The following is a 27,385-nucleotide window of genomic DNA, read 5'->3' on the forward strand; positions in this document are numbered from 1 at the left end:
GAAATCGACGTCCTTTTATAGTTCGCCAGTTCACCAGGGTCACTCTTTATATGGGGTCTCCTTTGGCAGCCACTGGCAGGAATGGCTGCGAAAAGTGATCCAATGAAGGGAAGAGCTGGGATGCCATTGTGGCTTGAGTTACAGTGTAAATGGAGGTATGTGGAAAAGAACGTGAAATAAGGGAAACAGAATAAAAGGCTTTATTTGGGTAGTTCTACTTTTTATGGTTTCCTGAGGCAGCTGCTTTGGTGGAGTAGGGGCTGGTAAGACGGACACTATGTGGATGCTCTAGTATATATAGCGGATATTCTAGTATATATATTTTTATCCACTGTGAAGCCATGGATCACTGAAGACGTCTAAGACACTTAGAGCGGCTTCAATTGACTCTTCAGATAGGCGTGTGATCTTCTACTTCATTCTTTTTTGAAGCTTATCCTACGAAACTACAGGTTTCCTGGTCGATGGTAGATATATTAAACTAGTGATGCACCTTTTGATGACTTGGTGGTTTGATGAGTCTGGGGGTGTTGGGTTTGGTGAAAAAGTGTTAGTTTTTGCTGGACTTGGGGGACTTGGGGGACTTGGATGGTAACTGGCTGGGTTGGTGAGGATGGACTATGGGGAATACAGTGGAGGATGGAAACGGTGGAAGAAAAAAGATATATGTTAGGTGGAGAGGAAAACTAGGGAACTAAGGAAGGGAAAGTTTGGGACGAGTGTTGACGGCTGGTGGTCTTCAGTGGATGTATGTGTTTCTGTATTTGTATGTCTGTGAGTGTAGGGTACTACTTATGGCATGGAAGTGAACTAAGTGGAAAGTGAAGAGCTCTAGGGACTTTGTTTAGATTTTAAGAATGGCAATTTGGTTATTAAAATTGATAGAAAGTGGGAGTTTTGGTTATTTAGCGCTTTGGTGGGTTGTAATAGATACTGGTTGTGAAACTGGAGAGGAAGTGGAAGAAGACTATGGATATTCTGGAGGAGCTCTCACTCTTCTTTGAAATAGTATAAGATCTGGTTTCAATTAAGAGTCAAGGTAGCTGGAGTGAACAAGAGAATGGATTAACCAAAAGTAGTATAAGTAGTAGAAGTAGTGTAAGTAGTGTAACTAGTGGTTATAGTATAAGTAGTATGAGTGGTATACACTAGAAAAGTGGTAGAACTGGTGACATTTGATTATATAAGAGCAACAGTGTTAAAGTAATGGATCTAGGAAGAACAGTATTAGTTGTATGAGTAGTATTACTTGTGTTCCTGGTATTACCAGTTATATCAGTATTACCAGTATTACCAGTATTACCAGACTGAAAGCATTTACCTGTGTAAGCGGCATAGTTAGTGAAACTAGTATACAATCATTTGTAAGCTAGTTACTGTGGTTTAAGTAGTATTAGTAGTATAACTAACATAACTAGTATAACTAGTATAAATAGTATATAAGGTTTAGTTGTATAGATAGTAGAACTAGTATATACTGGGACGTAGTAAAAAAGACATTCAAATAAGTACGAAATCAATAGGACTAGGACAAGTAGTGCTATTAGTATGATAAGTATTACCTTTGTTACCAGTATTAGCAGTAAGACGAGTACAGCTATTATAGTTTAGGAAAGTAGTACACAATCAAGTGTAAGCTAGTATAAGTAATATAGGTTGTACAAGCTGTATGAGTAGAAAAACCAGGATAACTAGGATAACTGGTATTAGAGCTACTGGTAGTCTACCTAGTATAAGTAAAATAAGTAGTACAAGTGTAGTAAAAGTAGAATAAATAGTATAACTAGTATAACTAGTATAAGTAGAGTCTGAGAGATAGTAGCCAGAAAAGCTGATTACCACAAGATAAGCAGCTTCTTAAATAACAGTCTGAATCAACGACTCAGACATACATTCACCTTCCACCTTCCTCTTCTACACTCTTTGTTAACATATGCTCTTCCCATTCCGTGGGTCTATCTACTCTATATTACAAGTACAAGGATGCAGCAGAAACGATGTCCCTGTGCACCATTTCTGTGGCCTTCTCCATCTTATCCTCCAACTCGATATTACCGATCGTCTTGGCGGCCTGGATCATCTGTCTGATCATCTCTTCCAATCTCTTGAACGTTCTGATCAATGAACCTTCGTAGACATCGGTCATTTTACAGATCTGGGCAAACTTGGCGCCTTTACACCAGGCGTACGTCACTTCCATGAGTTCTGGACGGAACAGCTCGACGTATTCCTTCTCGGCGATTTCAATCTTGCTCTCCTTGAACACCTTAGCAATCTTGGTGGCCATGTCTTGCATTGCCTTCAATGGTTCAGCCAATTCAGGCTTCAAACGAGGAACCTCTTTAGCACGTTCCTGGAAGACGAAACAAGACAAAAGCGCAGCACACTGCTCTGGCGTCAAGTCGTTGAACGTACCGTTGAATATAAGCTCAGTTAAAAGAAGCTCGTCACCGGTGGAGATCTCACATGCAACTCTGCCCTTAAGCTCGATGATCTCATCAGGACTGACGAACCCAAGCTTTCTCAAAACTCTTCTTCTGTGTTTCAAGTCGTCAAGCTGAATGACAGCTTGTGCCTGTAGGATCTTTTCCTTGGTATCTTCAATGCTCTTCTGGATATCCACCTTATTGCTGTATTTGGCGTACAAGTCCTTGATTCTGTCAGACTCGTGCAATGGATTAGTAGCCAATTTGCTCTCCAAGACGTCAATCTTACGCAACAACATCTTGAACTCTGGATCGATGATCTTCATGCTTTCAACAGGGTCCATGGTAGGAATACCATCTGGCAACTTGTTGGGCAAGTCCTTCAACGTACGAACCAAGTTTCTCTTGGCTGTAGAGCTCTTGAAGTCGTCTGGAACCTTCAAACGAACACTGGAAATGGCCTGGATCGAGTCCAAAGTGATAGGAATGTATTCAGCTCTCAGCTTCTCGCCTTCGTTGGAAGGACGGATACCTTCAGGGAAGACTGGGTTAAATGATTTGATTAAGTTGACTGGAGCATCCACAAACATCGTGCACACGAAAACACTCACCAAGTACAGCTCGTGGTCAGTGTAGGCCTGGGAAGGATCTCTCTTGTTGGATCTCTTGGTGAAAGATGCAACCATTCCCCAACCGTAGTCGAATTCACCAATCTTGATCTTGATGACTCTACCAGGCTGCAAGAACGGAAGAATATGGCCTGGATGGGTCACAACCTGGCGCACGTTCTCCTGGTACCCTTCAAGCTGCTTCTTCAAGTCATAGTACTCTTTGACATGGAACTCATCCTCAACTGTGACATTATTATAGTCCAAAGTCAATTGCTGAAGGTGCTGTTCAAGCTTAGGCACAGAAGCAGCGTTCTGGAACTGGTAAAACGAGTTCAGCAACATGAACTGTGGAGAAATACCTTCCACACGCATCAAATTCAAAATCATATTGTATCCCAAATGGAAAGCAGAGTCCAACCTATCGGCCTGACCCTTAACCATACCCTTGGCGACTTGAGGTTCCATTTTTTCATCAATCATCATAATAACAATACCTCTGTCATCCAAACCACGACGACCAGCTCTTCCAGACATCTGGATGTACTCACCACCAGAAACCCATCTGAAGCCCAGACCGTCCCACTTTCTGACAGACGTAAAGACAACAGTCTTGGCAGGCATATTAAGACCAATGGAGAAAGTTTCAGTAGCGAAAAGCACCTTAAGCAAACCTTCCTGGAACAAAAGCTCGATGACTTCCTTCAAAATCGGTAAAAGACCAGAATGATGAATACCAATACCTCTTCTGAGAAGCGGCAAGATGTTCTTGATCTGGGGCAATTCCCTATCAGCTTCAGGCAAGACGTCAATGGCGTTTTCAAAGACCTTCGTCAATGCAGAACGCTCTTCGTCGGTATTAAAGTCCAACTTGGACATTTTGAGCGCCAAAGACTCACAGTCACGCTTGGAAAACGAAAAGACAATGACTGGGTTGTATCTCTTCATGTAGATCATCTTAACGATCTTATAGATATCGCTTTTGCCGTCCTTGGCTCCACCTTTATATGTTTCACCCTTCTTTTTGCTTCTAGTGGCATCAGCAGAAGCAGGATCGTCACCGATGTTGTTGGAAATCGACGACATGGCTTTCTGGAAGTTCTCCTCCCTGAAAGTACCCTTTTCGTCCACCACCAAATGAATACCATCGCCAGCAGCTGGAAACAAGTAATGCTGCAAAGGCGTAGGACGGAAATCGGTGTAAACAACGTGACAAGGCTGGTTATGCGTCTTGACCACCCATTCAGCAAACTCCATAGCGTTAGGAATCGTGGCAGAAAGGAACACATGGTGCACCTTATCAGGAAGCAAAATGATGGTTTCTTCCCAAACCACACCTCTATTCTTATCTCTCATATAATGCACCTCGTCAAAGATGACCCAGGCAACTTCACGCATCACCTCCGAGCCTCGGTACAACATACTACGCAAAATTTCAGTCGTCATGACCAAACACCCAGCGTCTGGGTTGATGGTCACATCTCCAGTCATAAGACCCACATCGCCAAACTCAGCCAAGAGCTCTCTGTACTTCTGGTTACTCAAAGCCTTAATTGGCGAGGTGTAGATGACACGCTGCTTTTCTCTTAACGACTGGGCAATGGCGTATTCAGCCACCACTGTCTTACCAGCAGAAGTATGCGCAGAAACCAACACAGACTCGTTTCTGTCAATACACGAGATGGCCGTATCCTGGAAAGGATCCAAGGTAAAGGGGTACGTCCTGGCTTCGTTCGTTCTCTTGTGTTCTCCAATAGGAATGTATGGGTAGTCTGGAGGAATGGCAACCTGATGTCTGACCTGATGCTTCAACTTCAACTTAGCCTCTGCCTCTTTATCGGCAGCACCAGGAAGAAGACCCGCCGAAGGAGCCACTTCTCTGGAAGCTTCAATCTCGACGGCATCACTGACAACCGGGTTTTTCTTCTTTTCGTCCTTCTTCTTATCCTGTTTCTTGTTTTCGTGGTTTTCCTGAGGAGCAGGTCTTTTCTTGGGCTGGGGCTTGGGCTGGTGCTGTTTTTCAGCATGCTGCTTTTTCGGCAAATTGGCTGGTGCCTCCGAAAAGACGCCAAAAAGGTCGTCACCGTCCATTACAGAATGATAGAGTGGTGTTTGACTGGAGAGGATGGTTGGTTTTGAGAGATGCTCATCTGGATGTAGTGAAAGACCTGTACCTCCGGGGGAGTCCCAAAGAGTTGGAAAGAACCAGACTACAAAGAAAAATAAAGGATATTAGTGTATTGGGTGGGTTGTAGAGGGCCCGAAGATGTCGGATTGGTGTTTTTTTGTGGATTTTTCCGGGTGGTGTGGCGTTTGGTGGAGGTGTTTCTGGGCCTGGTTGTACATAGAGAAGAGCATACTTTAGGGTAGACTTTGGCTTGAACAAGCTTTGGGAGGAAGGAAGGGAAGTTTGCGTTTTGGGTTTTTATCAAAGAAGAAGAAGAAATAAGTGGTTTTTGGAAATTCGTGGTGTTGGCGTTTCGTGCTTATCGGTGGTTGTACTGATTGGTGTAGGTTTCTCTGGCCTAACACTCCTGTTCTAATTCGGTATTTGTGTTTTTCACTTCTTTCTGAATAAGCTTAATTTCAGATTTTTAAATCTTCTGTTTCACTTTTGTGTTCCTGGTAAGGGAAAGTCAATGTTAAAGCCAAAGCTTCGTAGGAAGAAGTCTCTAGATACAACTGTTATAGGGCACATCCAAGGATCCAAAGAAACCCTGAAAGTCTATATCTAAAGGTCTTAGGTTATGAAGAAGCTTCATTTCTTCTTTATAAGTACTTCCACTTCTCTTTAGCCTCAATTCTCTTATACATCTCAGGCCCTCAGTACCTCTATTGCTTAACTGAGGAGTGTCCAAGACTACCAACTGAAGCCTCCATGAACTGATCTTCCACCACAGCTTCTTAGCCCATTCAGGTATCTTTACATTCTAATTACACCTAAATAGCAGAAAGAGTGCTTTTGGTCGAATTACTCACGTTAATACTTTGATCAATGACTACTCTTCTACACATCTTCCCTCATCCCAGTATCTACCATACATCGACTTTAGCTTTTCCTTGTCCCATAGACTTTCTCTAGCATTAAACTAACTTCTTCACCGTCTCAGATAACCATATATACTAAATTCACAGCTATATATTAGCTTTCACCTCTGCTGGAGGCATCGTATTCAGCGTTTTGCAGCCATTTTGACAGGTCCATGCGTGGGAGAACAAGAGACAGAGAAAAGAAGAGAGGATTGTTCTTTTTTAGTGAATTTAATGCTTTAGTGGCTCCTAAAGCTCTTAATTGTATAAACCGTTTAGTTAGAGTCATGGAATTTCGGTTAAGCTGGTCATTGGATGGAACCTTATTGAGACTTATAGAGGTTATAGTGATAAGACAACTGATAACCAAAAACCACCAAAACACGTTTTCGAAGAAAGTGAGCTACCAGAGCTTCTTACGAAGCCTTTCTTCAAACAGGTTAAGCAGTCCTCTTATCCAAATAACTCCAAGTATGGCCATTCATTGGATACTTCCATTTACCATGGGACCTCTAAAACATATAGTAAATGCCACAAAACATCAAGAACAGATTTCCCTTAAAACACCTTCCTTAGCTCTTTCCTCCTCTACAACCTACATCGTCTTCATATGCAACGTTCATTAATGCTATGCTACTCGGCCGCCTGCTCGGCAATAGCCTCTGCCTCCTGTCTCTGTTCAAGCTCCTTCAACTTCCTCCACTTCTCTTTATCATATTCACCAATAATGGCACTCGGCAAACTGCTCACTCGAGACTGGTCCAGTGCCGTGGCTTCGCTCATTTCCCACTCGTCAGAGGGGATTCGGAATGGCTGCAAAAGCTCAGTGCTATGACGAAAAAGTGGATCTTTAGGCATGTTAAACAAAATGGGAATCGGTGGAGGCGCCGGCGGCACAGGCGGCGGGTTATTAGGGGTATAAGTGAAACTACTGCCTGACTTGTGCAGCAGCAGGTGGCCAAGAAGGAAAGACTTGATGGCCTTGCGTGGCAGCCCGGAGCGTGAAGACTTGCCAGAAGCCAACGACACCGGATGCGAGTTCATGGAGTTGGCCACCGAGTCCAGGTGTTTATGGGACTGGGACTGGGGCCCGGCAGGCGGAGGCCCATAGGCAAAGCTGTAGTTGGCACCAGCAAACTCTGCAGCCTCCAGGCCTCGGCGACGGAACATGCCCATGACTTTCTTGATGGGCGACGAGTTGGTCAGCTGGATGATGGGTAGTTCAGGAACCCTGGCAGTCGGTGTGACGCAGTGGGTAAGAACGTTTTCAAACAGCTCTTGCGCTAGAAGCAGCCGGCGGTTGTTGCACACGCTGCCTTCCAGGTTTCGTCTATATGTGTGGAGGGAAGGAGCAGAAGCCAGGGCCAGAATATAGCTCTGGGGCCTGTTTTGCTCGATTTCTGTGTTCATCGTGGTCAGTTTGCTCATGTACTGTTGTTGGAGCCACTGTTCTTTGTTTTGTTCCCAGTCTTGGAGGGAGATTTGGCGAAGCCCAGAGGATGGCTGGTTCTGGGCCCATGGTGGAGGTGTAGACAGAGGAATCTCTTCGAGGCCTTCCATGATATCAGGGAAAGCTTCAGAAACGCTGGTTCTGTTTTTGTCAAAACTGACCTTTCCTCCAACACTGGACCGTCTTTCTGTGTCGATGCTGTTTCTGGTGTTTTCTTCACCAGGCCTCACCGTATCCAACAGAAACCTGGATTTGCTTTCCTGGATCGGACTGACGCCTTGTTTCAATACCGACGGAAGAAGGTTCTCGTTGACGCTTTGCAAAAACACCTTTTCGTCGTGGATCAGCTGCCACTTGCGTTTTTTGGGCAGACGTTTATTGACATGAAGCTGACTGACCAGTTTGGACCGCTGAACGTCACCAAGCGACTCTAGACTGTGAAGAGCAGGAACCAGCGGGTAATGGCCGAGCGAAGGACTCATCCAGTTCAGCAGGCAATAATCGTCAAGCGAATTGGACGCCATAGCTTTGGTGACCATCTCTGGCTCGGTTTCATGAGAATCACTATGAAGCGTACTCCCAGACGCTTCCCTTGTCTCTTTAAGTTCCTGGACGAGTGTCTTCTGTGAAGCCTTATTAGCCACATCGTGCCCAGGCTTTTCATGAGCCTTGTTAAGCAGTAGCTGCTCCAGACACGCCGTAGCGGTGCTTTCCACATCACTAGTTTCTGCCCCAGCCTCTCCAAGCACAGCAGCAGCTCCCATAAGAAAACAGCTCCCCAATGCCAACAGCAACACCACCTCCACAGCATTGTACTTCCAGACCCGGCTCTCCCCCAGAAACTGAACCACCACCACTATCGAAGCAGCCATATGGAAAGCATACACCACCAACAGCCCCATTCGAGCGTTTGCAGCCATTCTTCCTCCTCCAGCCACCATCACCACCGGCTGCACCACCACCACACAAAAACTAGACACCATAAAAGGAAGCATCAGGCGTTTCGGCGTCACACCGTACGCTAGTGAAGCCACCACCCCCAGGGCTAGGCACACAAGCATTAGCACCAGGCGAATGCTGCGATGGAGCCACATTGGGAATATAATAGGGAAATTTTAAACTTGGTAGTAGGAGTTTGTTGATGCTAAGGTTTTTGGAATTTGGTTTTGAGTTTTGACATCTGCTGCTTTTTCCATGTACCATGGGTATTCTTGGGGGATGGGAGTGTTTTGAACATGGCCAAATCGGGTAAAATGGTTGCAAAATCAGTGGTGTTTGTTGTCCCGCGCAACCTCCAATGTGCTACAGAATGAGCTACTCCAACCGCCTACACTGAAAAGTCAAAGTCGCACAAAAAGCTTGTTATTTGGGTTTCGCGTGGCGCCTGCTGCTTAGTTGTAAGCAAAGTCGCCTGCGATCCATCTGTTGACCATGTCCAAGGCGTTCTCAGGCTGGTCGAATGGAACCATGTGGCCACCGCCGTACACACGCAAGAAGGTAAAGTGTTCGTAGTTCTTCACTTCACCAGCTTCCTCCTTGCCAACGGTCCACTTGCGGATGGGCTGGGACTCGAACTTCTTCTGGCCGGACCATGGCAAACGGTCCGTCCATGCACGGTTACCTAACCAGTTGCAAATGAAGTCCTTGTCTCCAGCGTACACAAGCACAGGCAAGCCGCTCTCCAACAAGTCAATCACGTTCTTGTGGTATGGCTGCATCCAGTCGCCAGCAAACAAAAAGTTTCTGTTGATGTCAAAGTTGCATCCCTGGTACTCCTCCACCTCGACACCCAAGGCCTCCTTCACCTCTGGCTTGTTCAAGTACTCATCTATGTAACTCAATTCCTCGTAGCACAAGTTACCGCCCTTGCACTCGGTTCTAATGTCGTAGACGTTTCTGCCGGTCTTCTGGTATGGGCCCATCTGAGCGTTGTTACAGTAGATGGTGGCTGGAACACAAGACCACACAGATCCAGAGTTGTAGCACGACTCAATCAACGACAAACATCTAGGGATCGAAGCCTCCATGTTGTCACACTCCTCTGGCTCCAAAACGGATTTCTCGCCACCCTCACCACAGGCCATTGGCTTGTAGTACTCGTACTGGGTCAATGGGTCAGTCAAACCGTTACCAATCAAGACAGAAGTCAAGTTGAAGTGACGGTCATCGTGGCTCAAGATTTCAGAAGAGAACACTGGGATGTAGTGGCCACCGTAAGACTCACCGGCAATGTGGAAGTCTCTCTCGGCGTATTGAGGGAACTGCTGGAAGAACAATTCCAAGAAAGCGTAGACATCCTGGCCAGCAGCGACGGTGTTGGTGACGGACTCGGAGGAGTACGAGTAGCCGACATTGACTGGTTGGTCCAAGAAGATAACAGTAGCATTGTTGTTCCAGGCAGAAGGGTTGTTGACGGGCTTCAAGTCCTCGCCAATACGAGCAGGGCCCAATTCAAAGAACAATCCGGTCAAAGAAGAGCAGCCTGGGCCACCGTTCAACCACAAGATAACTGGGTCCTTCTTTGGGTCGTTTCTGGACTCAAAAGCCCAGAAAAAGAAGTGCTTGTCCTCGTCAGCAACATCCAAGTAACCAGAGTACTGCTTAACCGAGTCAATGCCCAAATCCTCAGGCGTAGACTTGACACGCAACTTGTGGTTTGGCAACTTGGCGTCAGAAACGTGGAAGTCAAAGGTACGGGCAATCTTCTTAGCGCTAGAAGCTGGGTTCTTGAACTTAAGCGAGCTCACAGATTCAGGGAACTTGAGCATCATCTCCAGCCACAAGGCAGCGGCGTCCTTTGGAATAGCGTCAATTGGCTCCTTCACGTACTGAGCAATCTTCAGCAACACATCGCCCTTCTTGTTTTCCCACGCACCTCTAATATCAGCATACTGGGAAGAAAGCGAAGAAGCCTTATCAGACAAAACTTGCTGGACGTTCTGCAAACGGTCCATTGGAATGGAAACAGCCGACGCCGACAGCGCGGCGCACGCGGCGGCAACGAAAGTAGAGATTCTCATGACAAAAAAGGTGGTACGGCTTTGTCAAGAAAAAAACAGTAGATATCAAAAAACGGGAATTTGCAGTCTTTATATAGTTTTCTGGGGTTGGGTTGCCGAGAACGAGGTTTGCTGCCAGTGTGCAGTCGCCCCTAACCGGTACCCTGGTGACGTTCCTGCAGGAAGTGTCCCTGATAAGGCTATAACCAGCTGTTTTCGGTATATTGTGGTGCACGGGTGCGCCGTACACCGTAACCGATGGAATGACGACGTTCAGGGAACGTAGAGGAGTGGAGGATTGGCATAGGGGAAGTTTGGGTGGAGAAGAGGGTTTATACCAATTTTCAGGTGGTTTCGATGGCCCAGCGTGGAGATAGCTGGGGGTTACTGGGATGAGGAAGTGCACATGACATATTTCACAGAGATAAGGTATTTCACTGGGTTTTTGGATTTAGGGAAATCCAAGGGTATATTTTGAATCTACGTGATTTGTTTAGTATGTTTCATTCAATATTTCACTTAATTTGCGTATATGGATTTGCTTGGGTATGGGTTCTGGAAACCGGTCTCGGTGCGGATGTAAGGTCGGCTCTAAGTGGTCTAGAAGGAACCCAAAGAGGCTCAGTCCAGGGTCCAGAGGCCCAGCGGGTGAGAGAGGCCCTGGAAAGAGGGATTGTATGAAGAGGATATGGTTTTTTATATACTTAGATTTGCTTCTTGTTTATGGTTTGGTGTCGTAGAAGGCATCAAGAAATGTCTTGGAGGTCTCGGTGACTCGGTGATAAAGCCGAGCAGCAGGTACCAGCAGTTATAGTGGCAAATTACATATAGAGGTGAGGTTTGGCTTTGTGGATGGAAATTGGAAGCGAGTGGTTTAGTGAAGAGCACGCAATACTGTGGATCCAGCCATGGGGACAATGTGGTGGATGGTTGGTGGGATGTCTTGGGTAGGTGCTTGGTGGTATATAGTAAGGGTTTGATGGGTTTTGTGTCAATGGGTTTTGTCCGAGGTTTGGTTGGTGGTATGGCTTTGGATTGGTTAATCAATGGTTGATTTCTTCTTCTCTAGCCTCGTTGTTACTTGTTCATGGGATGGTGTGGCTGTTAGTGGACAGTGGTTGGAGGAATGGCTGATGGCTGCGAAAAGGCAGTTATGGTGGATATTGTACTCCTGGGATGTTCTCAATAGAGCTGGTATTCGTATGTTGGCTTTATGTTATATTCTTAGTTCTATGCTTTTTCTTCTTTGGGTCAATTGAGGTTAGTCGTTGGAGTATGGTTGGTTCTCCAGCTCTCTATGTGCTTCCCCAGGTACATCCTTCCATACAAGTGACCCGTAGTCTCCAAAGAATAATAACCAGATAAATTAATGCTCTAATTTTGGCCCAATTTAAATTTTTCTATCGATTTAGTTGCCATTTTACCGTATAAGTTGTGTTTACTGAGTACTTGCTCACTGCACTTCCAGATCCCACTTGACAAGACATACAAGGCATCCCTGCTAATCATCTCTGTAATGAAAAACCAATCCGTTCAATACATCGATTAAGCACCTTAATCATCCAACTCGTCCAAATAAAGAGCCAATTGATAACTGAATAGCATATGGGATTCAAATACTGTTATATAGTGTACTTCCTCTCTCACTGCCCTTACTTCACCACCAGATCCTCAAACCACCAACAAACCAAAAAAAGACCAACTCCTCCATTCCAAACGAACCCTATATATCTATAACACTCATTCCCTTCTTCCTGCCACCCCCAACTTGCACCTCCCATAACCTTCCTCCTACTTCCACCCTCCGACCGGTATATAGCCCTTGTACCATCTACATCTCCAGTAACCTACTCTTCTCTAACCCAGGCATGTCAGAGCATTACCTCCCGAAAACTCTACATGTTCTCTAGAGATAAGCTTCTTCATCGTCCGGCGGTGGGGGTTTCCGGGTCAGTGGAGATCTGGGAAACTCCAAAGGGCACTAAGTATGCTGTTAAGACATACCATGAAAAAGAAGCCCATGAGCTGCGCAAAGAGTACCAGAATAGGGTACTATATGAATACGAATTGCTTAGGGGGATTCAGCATGAAGCGTTTTATGTCCCTACAAAGTATACCATATCCTGGACGGGCCTGACGGTTTGTATGTATATGGAGGCTGGACTGAGGGACTTGGCTAAGCTTCTACGGAAACAGGCTTCTGCTAGGTTTAATGTGGCTGAAAATTTGTGTTACTGGAAACAGCTTGTTTCGGGGATATTGTACCTTCACGAGCAAGGCTTGAGCCATAGGGATATCAAGCTTGAGAATATGGTGTTGCTGAGTACTGGCAGGCTTAAGATTATAGATATGGCTACGGTGACGGCCAGCGAACCTGCTATAGGTATTGTGGGCTCGCCAAAGTATATGGCGCCAGAAATGACCACCCAAATAAGGTACGATGGCCAGAAGGCAGATACTTGGTCTTTGGGTATAGTGATGGTGTATTTTGCAACCAAGACGTTTCCCTGGAAAACTGCGCATATTAGTGATTCGGAGTATTTGGCGTGGGAGTCTGAAGGGAAATTGAAGGGCGTGGAATCCGTTCCAGCCAGTTTCAGGGCGTTTGTAGGGATGCTTCTATTTGTGGATCCTGACCTTCGGAAGTCAATTAAAGAACTTCTGGGGCTGAAGATCTTTGTGAAGCTTCCATGGTGCCATGGAGAAAGCACTTGTGGGACAAAGCATACTTTGATGAAAGAGATAGACAATTGAGTTGTAGCCAAGTGGGGCACAACGGACAGGAAGACTCTTAAGGAATGATATTTAGCATATGGGCAGGCAGCTCACTTTATTTAACAATTAACAATCAGAAACGAAGAAAAGAAATCATAAAAAAAAAAAAATTCATAGAAACAGAAGTAGAAGGTTGGTGTTTGCTGGTAAGGAAGAGTAAGAGAGGCGCCATATAGAGCCATAATGACCATAAACAGCTACTACGGGAAGCAAATTAAAGGCTTAATATCAAAAACCCAATGAATAATGATCGTTTTATTGCCTTTTCAAATTTTTCAATATTCAAAGTATCAGTTGTACCTGGAAATTCACATTGGTCTGAGTATATAACCCTACTTACACAAAATGTGCAATTACTGTAAGTTTTCACAATGACCTTAAAAATCGAAAAGTGCCCAAAATTGAAGAAAAACCGGTTAAATGAAACGAAAAAAGTCCAAGTTATGTCCCGTCCAAGTTTCAGCGAAAATCCATGTCTTGAACGAAAGTTACGCTCTCTTCCGTCTTTCTCGTCCATTACTCACACACTGAGCCAACATTGAAGCAACCAATGTGACCCTCAAGGCCTATAGAATGTAACAATAGAGAACCATAGACCACTTTAACCAAAAGACAATACCTTCATTTACCCTATCCACTTCATTAGCACCATCACTGTTACATGGTAAGCAGACTAACCAGTACCATAATGAAGTACCCACAGTCCTCCACCTGAGCTATTCAGAACCCATAAAAAAAAAAAAAAAACCCACAATTCCCTTCAATTACTTCTCTTCAGCCCAAAACCATGAAAGTCTACCACACTCACTCTCTATACCCTACAACCTATCTCCCTTGCTGGTTCTTCCCCTTTCACTACTTTTCGCAGCCACTACTACAACCTAAGAACCACCACCACCACCATCAACTACAAACCTCAACTCCAACGAAAACCAACTAAATTACCTAAAAATTCCATTCACTACCAACCGATCCCATCTACGTACTTTTTTTTTTTTCCATTCATCCACCCGGCACTACACTACCAGTCCTCTTACCCACCCAACCTCAACACCACCACTTGCCTACTTTGGTGACTCTGCGTTGTGGGGTCTGTGACTTCTCCAGACGGAATTATAGGTGACCCCAACATGGCAGAGTCAGGATAGAACACGGGGAGGGCTTTTTTGGCGGTGGGACAGTGACTCCACTTGTTGACTCTCCTCCTGACTCTGATACTCCCCTGGGTTGGGGCTGAACCGGGGGTCTCGGAGTCGACCGCGTGGCCGGAGGCGGCCTCGATAGTGCCCCCGGAATTGGTTTGTTCAAGCTGCTGAGTGTCAGCCGCATATCACGTGCTGCACACCCCCGGCGTGAGTCAAGACACTGAATTTTTTCAGCACCCCACCTAAAACTATAAGAACCAAGCCGTTCCCTCCAACCCCCAAATCACCCCCTACAATTGTCTCCCCCCGGAATGCTTTCCCGTTCGCTTCGTGCCATCCAGCGCTCCTCCATCAGTGCTCGTACCTACGCCCTCTCGGCAAAGGCCCAGAGCCTCATCTCCAAGCCTGTCCAGGAAGTCGATCCTGAGATGGCCTCCATTTTGCAACAAGAAAGAGACAGACAGAGAAACTCCATCACATTGATTCCTTCTGAAAACTTCACCTCCAAGGCCGTCATGGACTTGTTGGGCTCGGAGATGCAGAACAAGTACTCCGAAGGTTACCCTGGTGAGAGATACTACGGTGGTAATGAGATCATCGACAAGGCCGAGTCCTTGTGCCAGCAGCGTGCTTTGGAGGCCTTTGACTTGGACCCAGAGCAGTGGGGTGTGAACGTGCAGCCACTTTCTGGTGCTCCTGCCAACTTGTACGCTTACAGTGCTGTTTTGGAGGTTGGTGACAGAATCATGGGTTTGGACTTGCCTCATGGTGGTCACTTGTCCCACGGTTACCAAACCCCTTCTGCTAAGATCTCGTACATTTCCAAGTACTTCCAGACCATGCCATACAGATTGGACGAGGAGACTGGTCTTATTGACTACGACACTTTGGAGAAGAATGCTCTTTTGTTCAGACCAAAGGTCATTGTTGCAGGTGCCTCTGCCTACTCCAGAGTGATTGACTACAAGCGTATGCGTGCTATTGCCGACAAGGTGGGCGCCTACATTTTGTCTGACATGGCTCACATTTCCGGTTTGGTTTCTGCCGGTGTCACTGCCTCTCCATTCCCATACTCTGACATTGTCACCACCACCACCCACAAGTCCTTGAGAGGTCCTCGTGGTGCCATGATCTTCTTCAGAAAGGGTATCAGAAAGGTCACCAAGAAGGGTAAGGAGATCCCATACGATCTTGAGAGAAAGATCAACTTCTCTGTGTTCCCTGCTCACCAAGGTGGTCCACACAACCACACCATCTCTGCTTTGGCTGTGGCCTTGAAGCAGTGCCAGTACCCAGAGTACAAGCAGTACCAGCAGGAGGTCATTGACAACGCCAAGGCTTTCGCTGCTGCTTTGGAGGACAAGGGTTTCGACTTGGTTTCCAAGGGTACCGACACCCACTTGATTCTTGTGGACTTGCGTTCCAAGAAGATTGACGGTGCTCGTGTGGAGGCCGTTTTGGAGCGTGTTAACATTGCTGCCAACAAGAACACTGTGCCAGGTGACAAGTCTGCCTTGTTCCCCAGCGGTTTGAGAGTTGGTACTCCAGCCATGACCACTAGAGGTTTCGGTCCAGAGGAGTTTGCCAAGGTTGCTGAGTACTTCCAGAAGGCTGTTGACATTGCCATCAAGTTGAAGGCCCAGGAACAAGGTACTGTTGCCAAGGAGTTGATGGCCAGCTTCAAGCAGATTGTCCAGGCTTCCGAGGAGGTTAAGGCCTTGGACGCCGAGGTGCAAGCCTGGGTTGCCCAGTACCCAGTTCCAGGTGACTTGTAAGGGACAAGAACGGGACTGGTGAATGAATGAAGTTTCTGGGATACCAGATGCTTTCATGTCGTTAGACGCATATTCGTACGGAAAAGAATACAAAAGACAAAAAGAGAAGATAGGAGAGTGTAGGTGGCTGAGAAGAGACGAAGTGTTGATGGTAGAGGTCTTGCTACTCGTCCAGTTATATTATAACAGGACTTTAAATGCCATTAGCGTACTCGAATATTCAGAATTAAAAGAGACATCACGAAATACACATTGAAGGAAGACGAGCACTTGAATATACAGATGCCTTACTGCTTGAAGTGAGTAACTAATGATATTTAAGAAACCCATAAGTAGAAGCCTTCGTAGCGTAGCCTCAGCCGATGGATCCAACCAGGCCAAACCCACCCTTCCTACTCATAGCCATATGATGTGTTCGGATATTGTCCATCTTACCCAGGGAGCCTAACTGGAAGAAAATAAACAAAAGAATGCTTCACATTACCAGAAAGGTACAAAAAGTGATTTGGTGATGTAATGTCACTGCTTGCTCTTCTTCCTTAGTAGGAGGCATAGAGTACCTCCAGTATTTCACACCAATTGGCCTAAAATGCTTTAGTTAAAAAAACCATAAAACAAACCACCCTATCTTTTTCTTCCCCACCACTTCGTACCACCCAATTCCTTCCCTGTCCTCCACTTTTCACCACATTTGCTTCTCCAGTAGTTACCCATACTGGCTGCGAAAAAGGGTACTCACCAAACCACACCCTTCCTTCTCCACAGACAAATAACTGACACCCTCCATCCTAAAAACCCCACTACAAACCGAAAACCCTCTCCTAATTGCCCCACCACCGTTGGGCTTCCCTTTACAGCTCTTCCTTCCTTACTACCACGGTCACGTGCCGCTATCACCAAAAAGATACTACCCACAGATCCTCAGCCAGTCCTCAGCAGTCAGCTTTCCTAGTATAGTCCCATAAACAGCAAAGTATGCCTGTGCAGGAACGAGATCCCCATGCTCTGAAAGAACCCACCTCCCAAACCGCCGCAAGGTCCGCCAGAGCCATCTCGTGGTCAAAGTATGGTTTCATAACGTACGCACATCCAGACCCGACCTCGGGCCACAACATGTGTCTTACGTACTTGGAAAACACAAACGGCAAGGATTGGCAGTTGGCGAAGGCGACGGGGATAACGCTAAAGCCGCTGGACGACGGCGCCGCTGCTGAGATTGATATGCTTAAGTGGAGTAACCTACTGACTGATTTGGGTGTCTGGGACGTGAACGGCAACTTCTATATATTGCTTGCTGGCGTGGGGCTTATTAATGATAAGAAGGGTGAAAACGGACAGAATGGGACGGCTAACGGTGCCATTTCAGCTCCCAGCCCGACGAAACGTGATTCGGATGGACCTTCTTACGAACTCACCTCTTATAACCATACAGAGATGATCTATAGGGATATTGTGCCGCCACAGGCACACACGAAATGTGTGAGTTTTGAGTGGTTGAATATTGAAAAGCCTCAGATCGTGAATAAACTGGCGACGCTTGCTGGTGAAGATGGCTCTGGGTATGCTAATTATTCATATGGTGTAACGCAGCACCATCCGCCTGGAACCAGCCATCCAATTCCTACAAAACAAGCATGCGTGGCTGTGCGTCAAAATGGACTTTTGAATTTGTATTATCAAGGCGAACATAAGGTGGAGTACCATAAGTTGTCGTATAATCTTGCTCCAGACGGACGCGAGGGCAGCTGTACTTTCACGAAAGCTGCAATTGGGTTCAATAACGATAAGAAAATTGTTATTGTGGCGTACGATGCTCGTTCGGACCTTATCCTCACGTATGTGGTCAGCATAGATTGGGGCTTTTTGGTGGATTCTGCTCAGAGACAAAGAGCTGATCCCCATTACCATACGCCTAAGGATGGCCAGAACCAGCCGCTGATATCGTGCTCTTTGGTGCACGAGATGCGCCCAGAGCCTACGGCTTCTATTGATTACGGCGACGAAAAAGCATTTGGACGCCCTGAAGTGGTCCAACAGACACTTAAGCTGATTGAGCTTTTCTCCCCATTCTTCCAACAAGGCTCGTCCTTGGAAATCCTCGTCACCTACGAATGCATGAACCCGGTGGGAAGCCAGCCTTTCACTCTGGCCTACAGGTACAATCTAGAGAATGCCATGGACAGCGTGGGTGATCTCTTCGACAGTATGGGCGATGGAGCTTCCAATAGCGATTCTCGTGAAGGTCTTTTGAGGCTTGTGTTACAGGGCCATATAAGTCTTTCCAAGCAAGTTCAGCAAATTGAAACAGCAATTTCTGAGAGTTTGCTTCTTTTCATATACACTGATGGGTCAATTGACGCCGTTAACAGAGAAACATGGGAAATTATCCCCAATCCAGGCTTAAAGATCGAAGGTCAGGATTCTTCAGCTACATTTCCTCCTACTATATCATCGCTACTAGACTGTGGCTTCCTGTTCCCCGAGCTTGGTGCCAATCCTGCTTTACTTGCAGTTTCGCCCAACATGGCTGCTTTTGTTCACCATGCCGATGGACAGCTACAATTCAAGTCGCTTGAACGCTTGAATGGCAAGGAGAATATTCTGCTTTGTGGAATTGGCTTTGCATACATGCATGCATGTGCCTGTTACTCGACAACTTCTTCCGATGATCTTTTGGTTATGCTTCGAAACGAGCTTCTGAAAACTGAATTGGAGCTGCCTGAGCTTGCATCTAAACTAGTTGATTTGGTTATGACAGAATCCCACAAAGCCATCAACTTCCAGCTCAACTCGTTTGGCAAAGAGTCTGTTGATAAGCTTCTATCGAACCCTCCTCTTCAAAGACTCTTATCGCTTCAGTTGGTGCTAGGCGAACTTCACTCAGATAATAGAGCTATCAAGGATATGGCATGGATTGTTCTCAACTTGAGATCTACCAGTTTTGGCATCATGTTCTCTTTATCTAGCATCTACAGACAGATGTCAAAGAAAAAGCCAGCTGAGGATCTCTTACAGGATTCTGTGAGCAGAGCTGAATGCATTATGCTGTTGGTTGGAAACGTCCGTTGGCTCATTGACTTGATTGTCTACTTCAACCAAGAGCTTCTTCAATTGGCATTTTCGAGAAACCGTCCTAGTCAGTCTAAAGTCACGGTGGATAACTCAGTGGTGCTTCCTGTGATTCTTGGAAAGGTTCCACGTTTGTTCTTGATGTACTCGCTTTCTTCGATTGGAAAGACGCATGAAATCTTGAAGAAGCTCTACAAGGAACTCACCGAGAGCAACAAGCTCTACACTCCAATGAAGGAAGCACTTAACAGATTCTTTACTGCTTGCAACTCGCTGCCTTTGAACTTGGGTCTTTTTGAAAACTTCCTTCGTGAATGTGAAGTGTACGTGAATAAAGAGCTCAACAATGTGGTATCCAACGACCGTGCTCAGCTGCTTCGTTTGGAGCAACAGCTCTTCTGTCGTGGACACGTTCCTGACGAGGTCAAGTACATGGCAAATGTGTTGATTGACCGCCACGCCGCTACAATCAGCAGGGACTTGAAGCTTTCAGATTTGTACTTCTACGAAAACAACTGGATTGATGTTGGTATTGCAAGAAAGGAGTTCACCAAACCTTACATACCTACTGACGACGAGTACAAGCCGATGGTTCCTCGTCTTCGGTATTCAGATAACGAGGTGGTTGACGCATTGCGTAAGATCATCATCAATGCTGGTCCTACGGTTGTATCGGGAGGCGCCTCGGCCATGGGTAAAGGCTATTCACTGAAGAACAAAATCAGAAAATGTACGAGGTGTCGAGCAGTTTCGTTAGTCGCAGATCCATCAATTTTCGACGGGCCTGGTGGCTTTGGCGTTTGGACAATGGTGTTCCAAAGGACGTGTATTTGTGGTAATGCATGGGTGAATTGCCTATAGACTAAAGTGCTTCATCCAGAACATCAACTTGAGGACCTCTGAGGGGCCCGTGGATCAACGTGCGAAGCAAGTTCCTGAGTCCGTCTTTCCAGACCCCTAGGTCAAGGTCCTTATTGTTGAGAAGATTTTCAATGGTTGAACGAGCTTCGTTTCTGATCAGCCGGTCAGAAATATTGCCAGACAATTCTATCAAATATGACAGCACCACTGTGGGCATCTCCAGCAATAGATGTTTTGCAGAATGGTTATGACGAGAAATGATCTCAAGCAACTTGTAAAGTAAGTCTTTTGGAAGGCGAGAAAACGTAGAATTGGAGAGTTTGCCCTCGCTGGCAAACAAGTTGAAGAAGTCTGGATCTTCAAATGCATGTAGAACACAAGCAAAAAGGATATAGTCCATTGATGCTAGGTCAATTGCAGCAAAGTAGGTATCAAAGAGCTGGCGTTTCTTAGAAATAAAAGCCGGATTCGTCTTCAAGAAAATTTCATTATGGAAAGGCGCTTTAAGGTCGATATTATCAAGAATGGCAACAACCGGTTCCTGCTGCTTAGCCCAGGCCACTATTCCATCATCCTTACAGTAAGTAAGTTTCCCAAAAAGCTCAGTCAAACGAGGACTCACAAAAGCAGCCTTTTCCACCACCGAAACGGCAAGCACATTCAAGCACCGAACAATCACCGGCTGAAGCAGAAGAAACAACGCCTCCAGGCCATCCATCAACCCCACAAGGTTCGTATAGAAGTCAATAATCACACTGTACATCAACGCATCCGGGCTGGTCTCCTCAGTATCGTCAAAAAAGCTCAACGAGTCCACCACAGCAATCAATTTCGCATAGTTGATCTGCTTCAAATCAAGTCTTCTGGAAATAACCCGTTCTGCAAGCGCCATATACCTCGTAGTCAACGCCGAGTCCGACTGCAACGCCACAAGGTCCACGCAATGCATGAGGTCAGTCGTTATCTCATCAAGAAGCTTCCCGTCACAGCTCTTCACCAAAGACTCCACCGTCCAGAACCGATCTGGAATAGAATGGTCCGACAAGCAACGAAGCACAGCTTTCGGCAACAACGCCGTCGTATCCACAAACTCCACGGCATCTTCATCATTGCAGCTAACTCTCCAAGCCACAAGGTCCACCGTAGCCGTAAACAACTTCACAGGGCTAGGGTAATCTATAGCCTTAAGCATCTCGTCCTTAGGGAAGTACACCCATGTAGTTTTCATAGGCACAAGCATAAGAAGGTCTCTAAGAAACTCCACGTAGTCGTCGTCGTACCGCTCCAGGTTCATGATCCTCGAGAGCAACGGCATCACCGTGGATAGGATAGGATTACTAAGTGGATCGCCAGCCTGGAGAAGGTACTTATGCAAGGAAACAAAGTCATAGTACGTTCTTGCCGGCTCAGTATCGTCAGTTTCGTCGTTTAGGTATGCATTGAGGTGGTTGACAAACCTCTGGGTGTCTGGATCTAGCTGTGGCGAAGGAAGCATGGGGAGGTTTGTAGTTGGCTGGTGCGGTGTTGATAGTTTATGTATGTATGTAATAGTGTGGATCGCGATAAGGTGATAAGAGGGAGAGTTGGAAGGTGAAGAAGGTGAAAAGGGAGAGTTGGATGGTGAAGGTGAAAAAGGTGGTTAATTGGGTTTTTGGGTTTTTGGATGAGTGGCTGGCTTTTGGACTTTTGTTGGGGTAGCTGGAGAGGTGGAGGTTGGAGTGGAATGGATGGTAGACAAGACGAGGTAAGTTAATGGATGTGTTTTGGTGGTATGAAGGAGGGACGGTGGAAAGCTTATTTTGGTTCATTTTTTATGGGAATGAAAAGGTCATGGTTGTTTGGTAAGTAGGGTCTTTTGGTGGTTGGGTGGTTGGATGGTTGGGTGGTTCTAGGTCTGGTGGGTAAGGCCAGTGGTGGTTTAAGCCAGGCAGTGACATCTTTGCATTACCAGGAAGTAGTAAGACCGGGAATTGGAATTGAAATTGATGGATATTCTTCAATTCCTAGTTGATCAAATGCTTGGTGTATCTGGTTAATTGGCTAGTAGAGCATTGGGTGGACTGGGAAGACATGGTATTGGTAACTGAGCAAGCACTGGCAGCACCTGGAGAAACCCGAGTGGTGGGTTACGGGCAGCGGGATTTTCTTCCTTTTCATGAAAAGGCAATCCTTAAAGCTTGTTAGTGGGGTCTAGGCATTCTTGGGACCTGGAGCTGGTGGATGGAAGTGAAGGACCAGTAAGGAAGCTAGTATAGAACCAGAGGCTGCTCCATAGTCACTGGCCAAATTGAACTGAAAAAAGACGTAATATCCAATACAGCCTTTAGAGCCAATGGGGAGTGATAATGGACTATTATCTCGCCTATTGCTGCCTTTGGTTCTACTTGCCCCCATTGATCCAGCACATCCACCCTGAATACCCTGAATACCCTGAATACCTTCCAGAGCAAAAATACCCTTACTTCTCCCCAAAGCCACCAAAAGCCCCATACCTTTCCTTCTGCCAAAGCTTCCTTTCCAATCGTTTCCCTGATCCAGAGCCCTGACCGTTTCCCGTTAGCCGTTGGACAAAGCATACCGAAACATTTGCATTCCAAACGCTCGAAACCGAACCTTAGTCAGAATACCTTCAAAGAAGAATGGACATGCCGCTGGTCATCCAATGCCACAGGCGGGAATGAACGCCAGGGAGAGGAAGAAAGGAAGGGAAAGAGAAAGGAAGGGAAAGAGAAAGGAAGGGAAAAGAAAGGAAGGGAAAAGAAAGGAGAGGGACGGAAAAGAAAAAAGAAAAGCAGTAAAACAGTGTCCAGAGCATTGGAAGCCAGGAATTGACCAATTGCATGGAATAGACTAAATGAACTGGAAGCAGAGGAGAATGGTATGGTGAGTCTGGACAAGCCAGCCAGAGCAGAAGCAAGAGCAGAACCAGGAAGAAACCAAGAAGTCAAGAACCCAGCAAAGAACCCAAAACACTAAGTTACCCCCAAAAGACCTCCAAAAACCATCCCTTGGCCATTGTAGTTGCAACCATGTATTGTCAAGAAAAGACCCCAGTTCTTCAGTTCTTCAGTTCCTCAGTCCTCAGTAGTCAGTAGTCAGTGCTCAGTAGCCAGTATCATATGCCATTCAACCACCAATTCCAACTTCCACCCTCCAACCTCCACCTCCAAATCTCCAACCCTTACGTTTCAAATCCCAAACCCATTTCCATACTTCCATATTTTCAGCCCCTCTTCCACCTTCATTAGGTTACCTGATTGAGTAGCATTCTCGGTGGACAATGGGATCGTGCGGGCCATTCCGGAGGAGGAAACAGTGAAAATGGAGAAAAAGAGGACGTAGAAAGGAAGGGAATTTTGGGAAATCTACATCCTTGCATTAGCTGATTGTCGTTGAGAGCCGCTCAGATCTGTTCTTTTGTTGACCCGTTTAAGCTTCTGGAGTGACTTGTTCGTGTATTGGAAGGGTTTGGGCTGCCTCGATTGGGTGCAAAAAATACCGTTTAGCCGCGCTGCCGTGGGTCCAAGAAAGACTAGAAAGGGACACGCAAAAGGGCAGGTATGGACGGAAATTGGCGGTTTTTGGGTGATTTCAAATCTCCTCTTCTTTCTCTCTCCAACCGTACTACTTTCACTTCTTTATCTTTAAAACTCGTGGAGATAACTGGACCTTCTGGGTTAGCTGTGGGTGGTTCCTGAGGCTCCCGCCGCGCACCCTTCACTGGTAGTAACCCACAGTTATTTCCACGAAAAATACAGCAAAAGAGCTGGGGTTTGAAATTGCCGCCAAAAGTGGCCCCAAAGAATCCACCAATATAGTTACTTTTTCCAAAAACCCAGCCTAATCGGCTGGTTTTTTGAAACACCCGTGCACCACTCCCAGCCCACCTGCGCGCCGCACTGACACCATCCTATGTCGTCTAAAGACTGTACCTCGAATCTTCATTGATACCAAAAACCACCCTGAGTTTCGTGAAAAATCATCCGCCAACCACACTCTTTTGATGTCGCTAACAAAGACAGACTCGTCAGAGACGCTTCACGGAACGGAAAAAGTCGATAAAGTGGGGCAACAGGATGCCCCGCCCGATGCCCACCAGGGCGCTTCACCGCTGGAAGAGCCTTTGGAGGAAGCTGAGGTGACCAAGACAGATTCGCCTCGTGTGGAGGAGACTGTGGTGATTGTGGAGGTGCCAGAGAAGGTGGAGGACGGGAAGGAGGAGGTGCTGGAAAACGTGAATGTGGAGGAAACGCTGGCTCTGGAGGAGCCTGAAAAGACCCAAAACAACACGTCTAAGCTGGTGGAAGAAGAGGCTGCAGACGAGCTTGTGGAGATTGCAAAGAAGCTTTATAACGAGGAGTTTGTGCTGATCAGGCCCGAAGAGTATACCCAGTTTTTGGCGGCGGACGATAAGGACTCGGCTGCTATCAGGGAGCTATACATGGACATGTTTACGTGGAGCCCCAGTTTGGTGAAATCCACGAGAATTTTGTGCCTGAAGTTGTACTTGAAGGGAGAGTCCCAGGAGATCGACCGTATTCTTCTGGCGTTCACGAAACTGTACATTCGCCAGAACCCAGTGAACGTGTTTTGCACGAGAGATTTCGAAAAAATCTATATTATCTTGTACAGTTTGATTTTGCTCAACACGGCGCTTCACAACCTGGAAATCAGCAAGAAGAGTTCGATTTCACAGGCTGATTACGTGAGGAATACGTTCACGACGTTCCTCCAGCTGAACAAGAAGACCTCCAGTAAGCTTTCTGTCAAACAGAAGATCCAGATCGAAAGAGAACTTCACTCGTACTATGACGATTTGGCCCGTTCAGAGCTTTACTTGAAGAAAACTAGCGATTCTACCCTCCACACTTCTTCACAAAGACGCGTGATTTCTACAAACTCCAACCGTCTTTCTGTGGCTGAAACAATCCGCCTGACTGTCTCTGGCAACTCTAATGATCACCCAGCACTGCCACAAGTGAACGGCGAAGATTTTGACCTTTCCAGGCAAATCTCCAACACTTCAAACCTCTCGACCGACCATGATGGCCAGCGCAGACACTCCTTGGCGCTTCTGAAGGTGAGATCGGGCGGTTCTGCTGTTTCCCACGTCACTGCAACATCTAATAACGCTGGCTACGGCCTGAACGGTGCTCGTGTGGGCTTCACTCGTGTTTTGCACTCCAACACCAATTCTCAAAGAAATACCTTGAAGAATAGATCTTCCTTGGACCACTTGCGTCACTATGGGCATTCTTTGGGTCACAAGAGCTCCAGAGCGTCCATCGTCAGCAGACAGTCCAACGCTCCAGAAGACCAGCTTTCGCTTCTGACCACTGATCTTCCAAACTTGGATACACTGTACAATGGCAAGCAAGACCTTGAAGATTTCGACGTGGCAAACTTCCAAGACTCGTACGACCTCAAGTTAGAGTTGCAGGGCTCCCCTTACTTGAAAGAAGGTCTTTTGAAGCTTCGTATTATTAACAATGACCAGCTGGATTCTACTGGAAATGGCGACGTGCACACGCCTGCTTCTTCAGGTATTCTCCTGAGCGCCTCTTCCATTACTTCCAGAAAGCCAGGCGGATTTTTTTCCTTTTTCAAGAGTGCTCCAAAGGAACCTGCTTCTGTATCTACTACTGTGGGAACCAGCCACAACCACCATGCCTTTTCCACAAAGTTCAGCGAATACTTTGTTGTGGTATCTAAAGGTGAGCTCAGATTATATTCTTTTGACCCTAAGCAAATCAAGAAACAACAGCAGAAGTTGAAGAAGCTCAGAAAACACAGTCTTGCTTTTGGTGTTGATCTTGAAGATGACGAGGACGATATTGGTGACGGTAACTGGCTTAAGAACGCTGCTAATATGGGTAACTACAACTTGTGTTCTACCATTGCTCAGCTTGAACGCCTGTCGCTTTCTCAACTGTCTGATAAGATCCAATGGTCGTTGTCGTTCCCTAAAACAAGCAAGAAGGCTCCAAAGAAGTTCGTTTTTGAAGCTGGTACAATGGAAGTCGCTACTGAGTACGTCAACACCTGTAACTTCTGGGCTTCAAAGATCACTGCCGTGCCCCCACTCGAAGAAAGTGTTTCGTCTCTAGAGTACGGCTGGACCCATTTGGACGGACTTGTTTCCATGGGCGATGCTTTCAAGAAGGCAAGAAATATCAGTAAATGGGAGCAGCTTCCAAAGGGCGTCTACATCAGCAACTTGTCTGTGGCTGACGAGGGAGACGAAGTGCAACACGAGGGATTGCTGAAACAGTTCTTGATGACGCTAAAGTACTATAACAGCTTGAAGGGCTACTATAACAATTTTAGTCAGATGAGAACGACATTCTTGAGGAACATGAGAAAATTCACCGGCACTTCCAACTACAAGTTGGTTTCCCAGAACTACGAAACCCGTGCTAACGAATATAAGGTTGAGCTTACCAAGTACAAGAACTACGTGATTATGCTTGGATACGGCCTCAAGCTTAGATTTGATGCTGTTGAAGACGACGTTTACGAGAAGCTTAAGCAGGATATCATTGACGACACGGAACTCACCATTGATAAAGAAAATGACGTTGAGGTTGGTGCTGAAGTTGCCAAAAGACTCACTGAACACCATGAAAGCGAACTGGAAGTGATTAAGGTGGCCAAGAAGGAGCTTGAAAAGCTCAGTATGCTTACTCCCGACCTCTACATGATGTTCAGAAGGAAAGACGCTTTACCTGAGTCCAGAGACGAGAAAGAGGATGCCGAGTATGATGTTTCCACCGGTTTGGAAGACACATCCGGCACGTTGGTGAAACTGCCCAAGAACTTCAGTCTTGCCGATATTAAGGACCTGGAGAGCAGCCCCATCAACCAGCTACTCACTGCGGACGTGAAAAGCAGCGGTCCTGGCGAGGGAGAGTTGAACCAGGCCAAGAGAGAGCTCATTATGAGTTTCAGTACAAACACCATCAAGGAAGAGGACGAGGAGTTTGACAATGTGATCTAGGAATAAGAGAAACAAGGACTATGAATAGAGAGGCAATGTATGGATATTTTGTGTACAGAGGTGTAAAACTAAAAAATTGTCGGTATGGGTTTTGGGGGATATCACGTGACCCATCACGTGACCAAACAGAGGTGTTGGAGTTTCCCATTAGACTCTGTACAGTACGTAGTGCAGTACAGCATCTTATACAGTCTTGTTATATGTTATACAACTAGATGGATTCTTGTATTAGTTAGACTCTCTATAAAGA

General features: G+C 46.3%; 8 protein-coding genes across 8 annotated transcripts; 4 read left to right on the top strand and 4 right to left on the bottom strand. All coding sequences in view use genetic code 12, as the record gives it.

The window, feature by feature from the left end:
• Positions 1–1,969: 1,969 nt before the first annotated feature.
• CXQ85_004859 (ATP-dependent RNA helicase) lies at positions 1,970–5,125 on the bottom strand (the record flags this gene model as incomplete). The annotated part of the gene is made up of 1 exon (XM_025488467.1): positions 1,970–5,125. The coding sequence occupies one exon, from the start codon at positions 5,123–5,125 to the stop codon at positions 1,970–1,972; it is 3,156 nt and encodes a 1,051-aa protein (XP_025343129.1).
• A 1,572-nt stretch (positions 5,126–6,697) lies between these two features.
• Positions 6,698–8,278, bottom strand: CXQ85_004860 (uncharacterized protein; the record flags this gene model as incomplete). The annotated part of the gene is made up of 1 exon (XM_025488468.1): positions 6,698–8,278. One exon carries the CDS (start codon positions 8,276–8,278, stop codon positions 6,698–6,700), a length of 1,581 nt encoding a protein of 526 aa, XP_025343130.1.
• Positions 8,279–8,905: 627 nt separating this feature from the next.
• Positions 8,906–10,534, bottom strand: CPY1 (carboxypeptidase C; the record flags this gene model as incomplete). The annotated part of the gene is made up of 1 exon (XM_025488469.1): positions 8,906–10,534. One exon carries the CDS (start codon positions 10,532–10,534, stop codon positions 8,906–8,908), a length of 1,629 nt encoding a protein of 542 aa, XP_025343131.1.
• A 1,878-nt stretch (positions 10,535–12,412) lies between these two features.
• Positions 12,413–13,267, top strand: PRR2 (Prr2p; the record flags this gene model as incomplete). The annotated part of the gene is made up of 1 exon (XM_025488470.1): positions 12,413–13,267. One exon carries the CDS (start codon positions 12,413–12,415, stop codon positions 13,265–13,267), a length of 855 nt encoding a protein of 284 aa, XP_025343132.1.
• Positions 13,268–14,744: 1,477 nt separating this feature from the next.
• Positions 14,745–16,208, top strand: SHM1 (glycine hydroxymethyltransferase; the record flags this gene model as incomplete). The annotated part of the gene is made up of 1 exon (XM_025488471.1): positions 14,745–16,208. One exon carries the CDS (start codon positions 14,745–14,747, stop codon positions 16,206–16,208), a length of 1,464 nt encoding a protein of 487 aa, XP_025343133.1.
• A 1,113-nt stretch (positions 16,209–17,321) lies between these two features.
• On the top strand, positions 17,322–20,034 carry MED16 (Med16p; the record flags this gene model as incomplete). The annotated part of the gene is made up of 2 exons (XM_025488472.1): positions 17,322–19,971; positions 20,015–20,034. The coding sequence occupies 2 exons, from the start codon at positions 17,322–17,324 to the stop codon at positions 20,032–20,034; spliced, it is 2,670 nt and encodes an 889-aa protein (XP_025343134.1).
• Positions 20,035–20,139: 105 nt separating this feature from the next.
• HSM3 (Hsm3p) lies at positions 20,140–21,633 on the bottom strand (the record flags this gene model as incomplete). The annotated part of the gene is made up of 1 exon (XM_025488473.1): positions 20,140–21,633. The coding sequence occupies one exon, from the start codon at positions 21,631–21,633 to the stop codon at positions 20,140–20,142; it is 1,494 nt and encodes a 497-aa protein (XP_025343135.1).
• Positions 21,634–24,141: 2,508 nt separating this feature from the next.
• On the top strand, positions 24,142–27,135 carry CXQ85_004866 (Arf family guanine nucleotide exchange factor; the record flags this gene model as incomplete). Its single annotated transcript, XM_025488474.1, has 1 exon — positions 24,142–27,135. One exon carries the CDS (start codon positions 24,142–24,144, stop codon positions 27,133–27,135), a length of 2,994 nt encoding a protein of 997 aa, XP_025343136.1.
• Positions 27,136–27,385: the final 250 nt, after the last annotated feature.

This window comes from Candidozyma haemuli (assembly GCF_002926055.2).
Source record: "Candidozyma haemuli strain B11899 chromosome Unknown H_2014730914, whole genome shotgun sequence".
Classification (NCBI taxonomy): domain Eukaryota; kingdom Fungi; phylum Ascomycota; class Pichiomycetes; order Serinales; family Metschnikowiaceae; genus Candidozyma; species Candidozyma haemuli.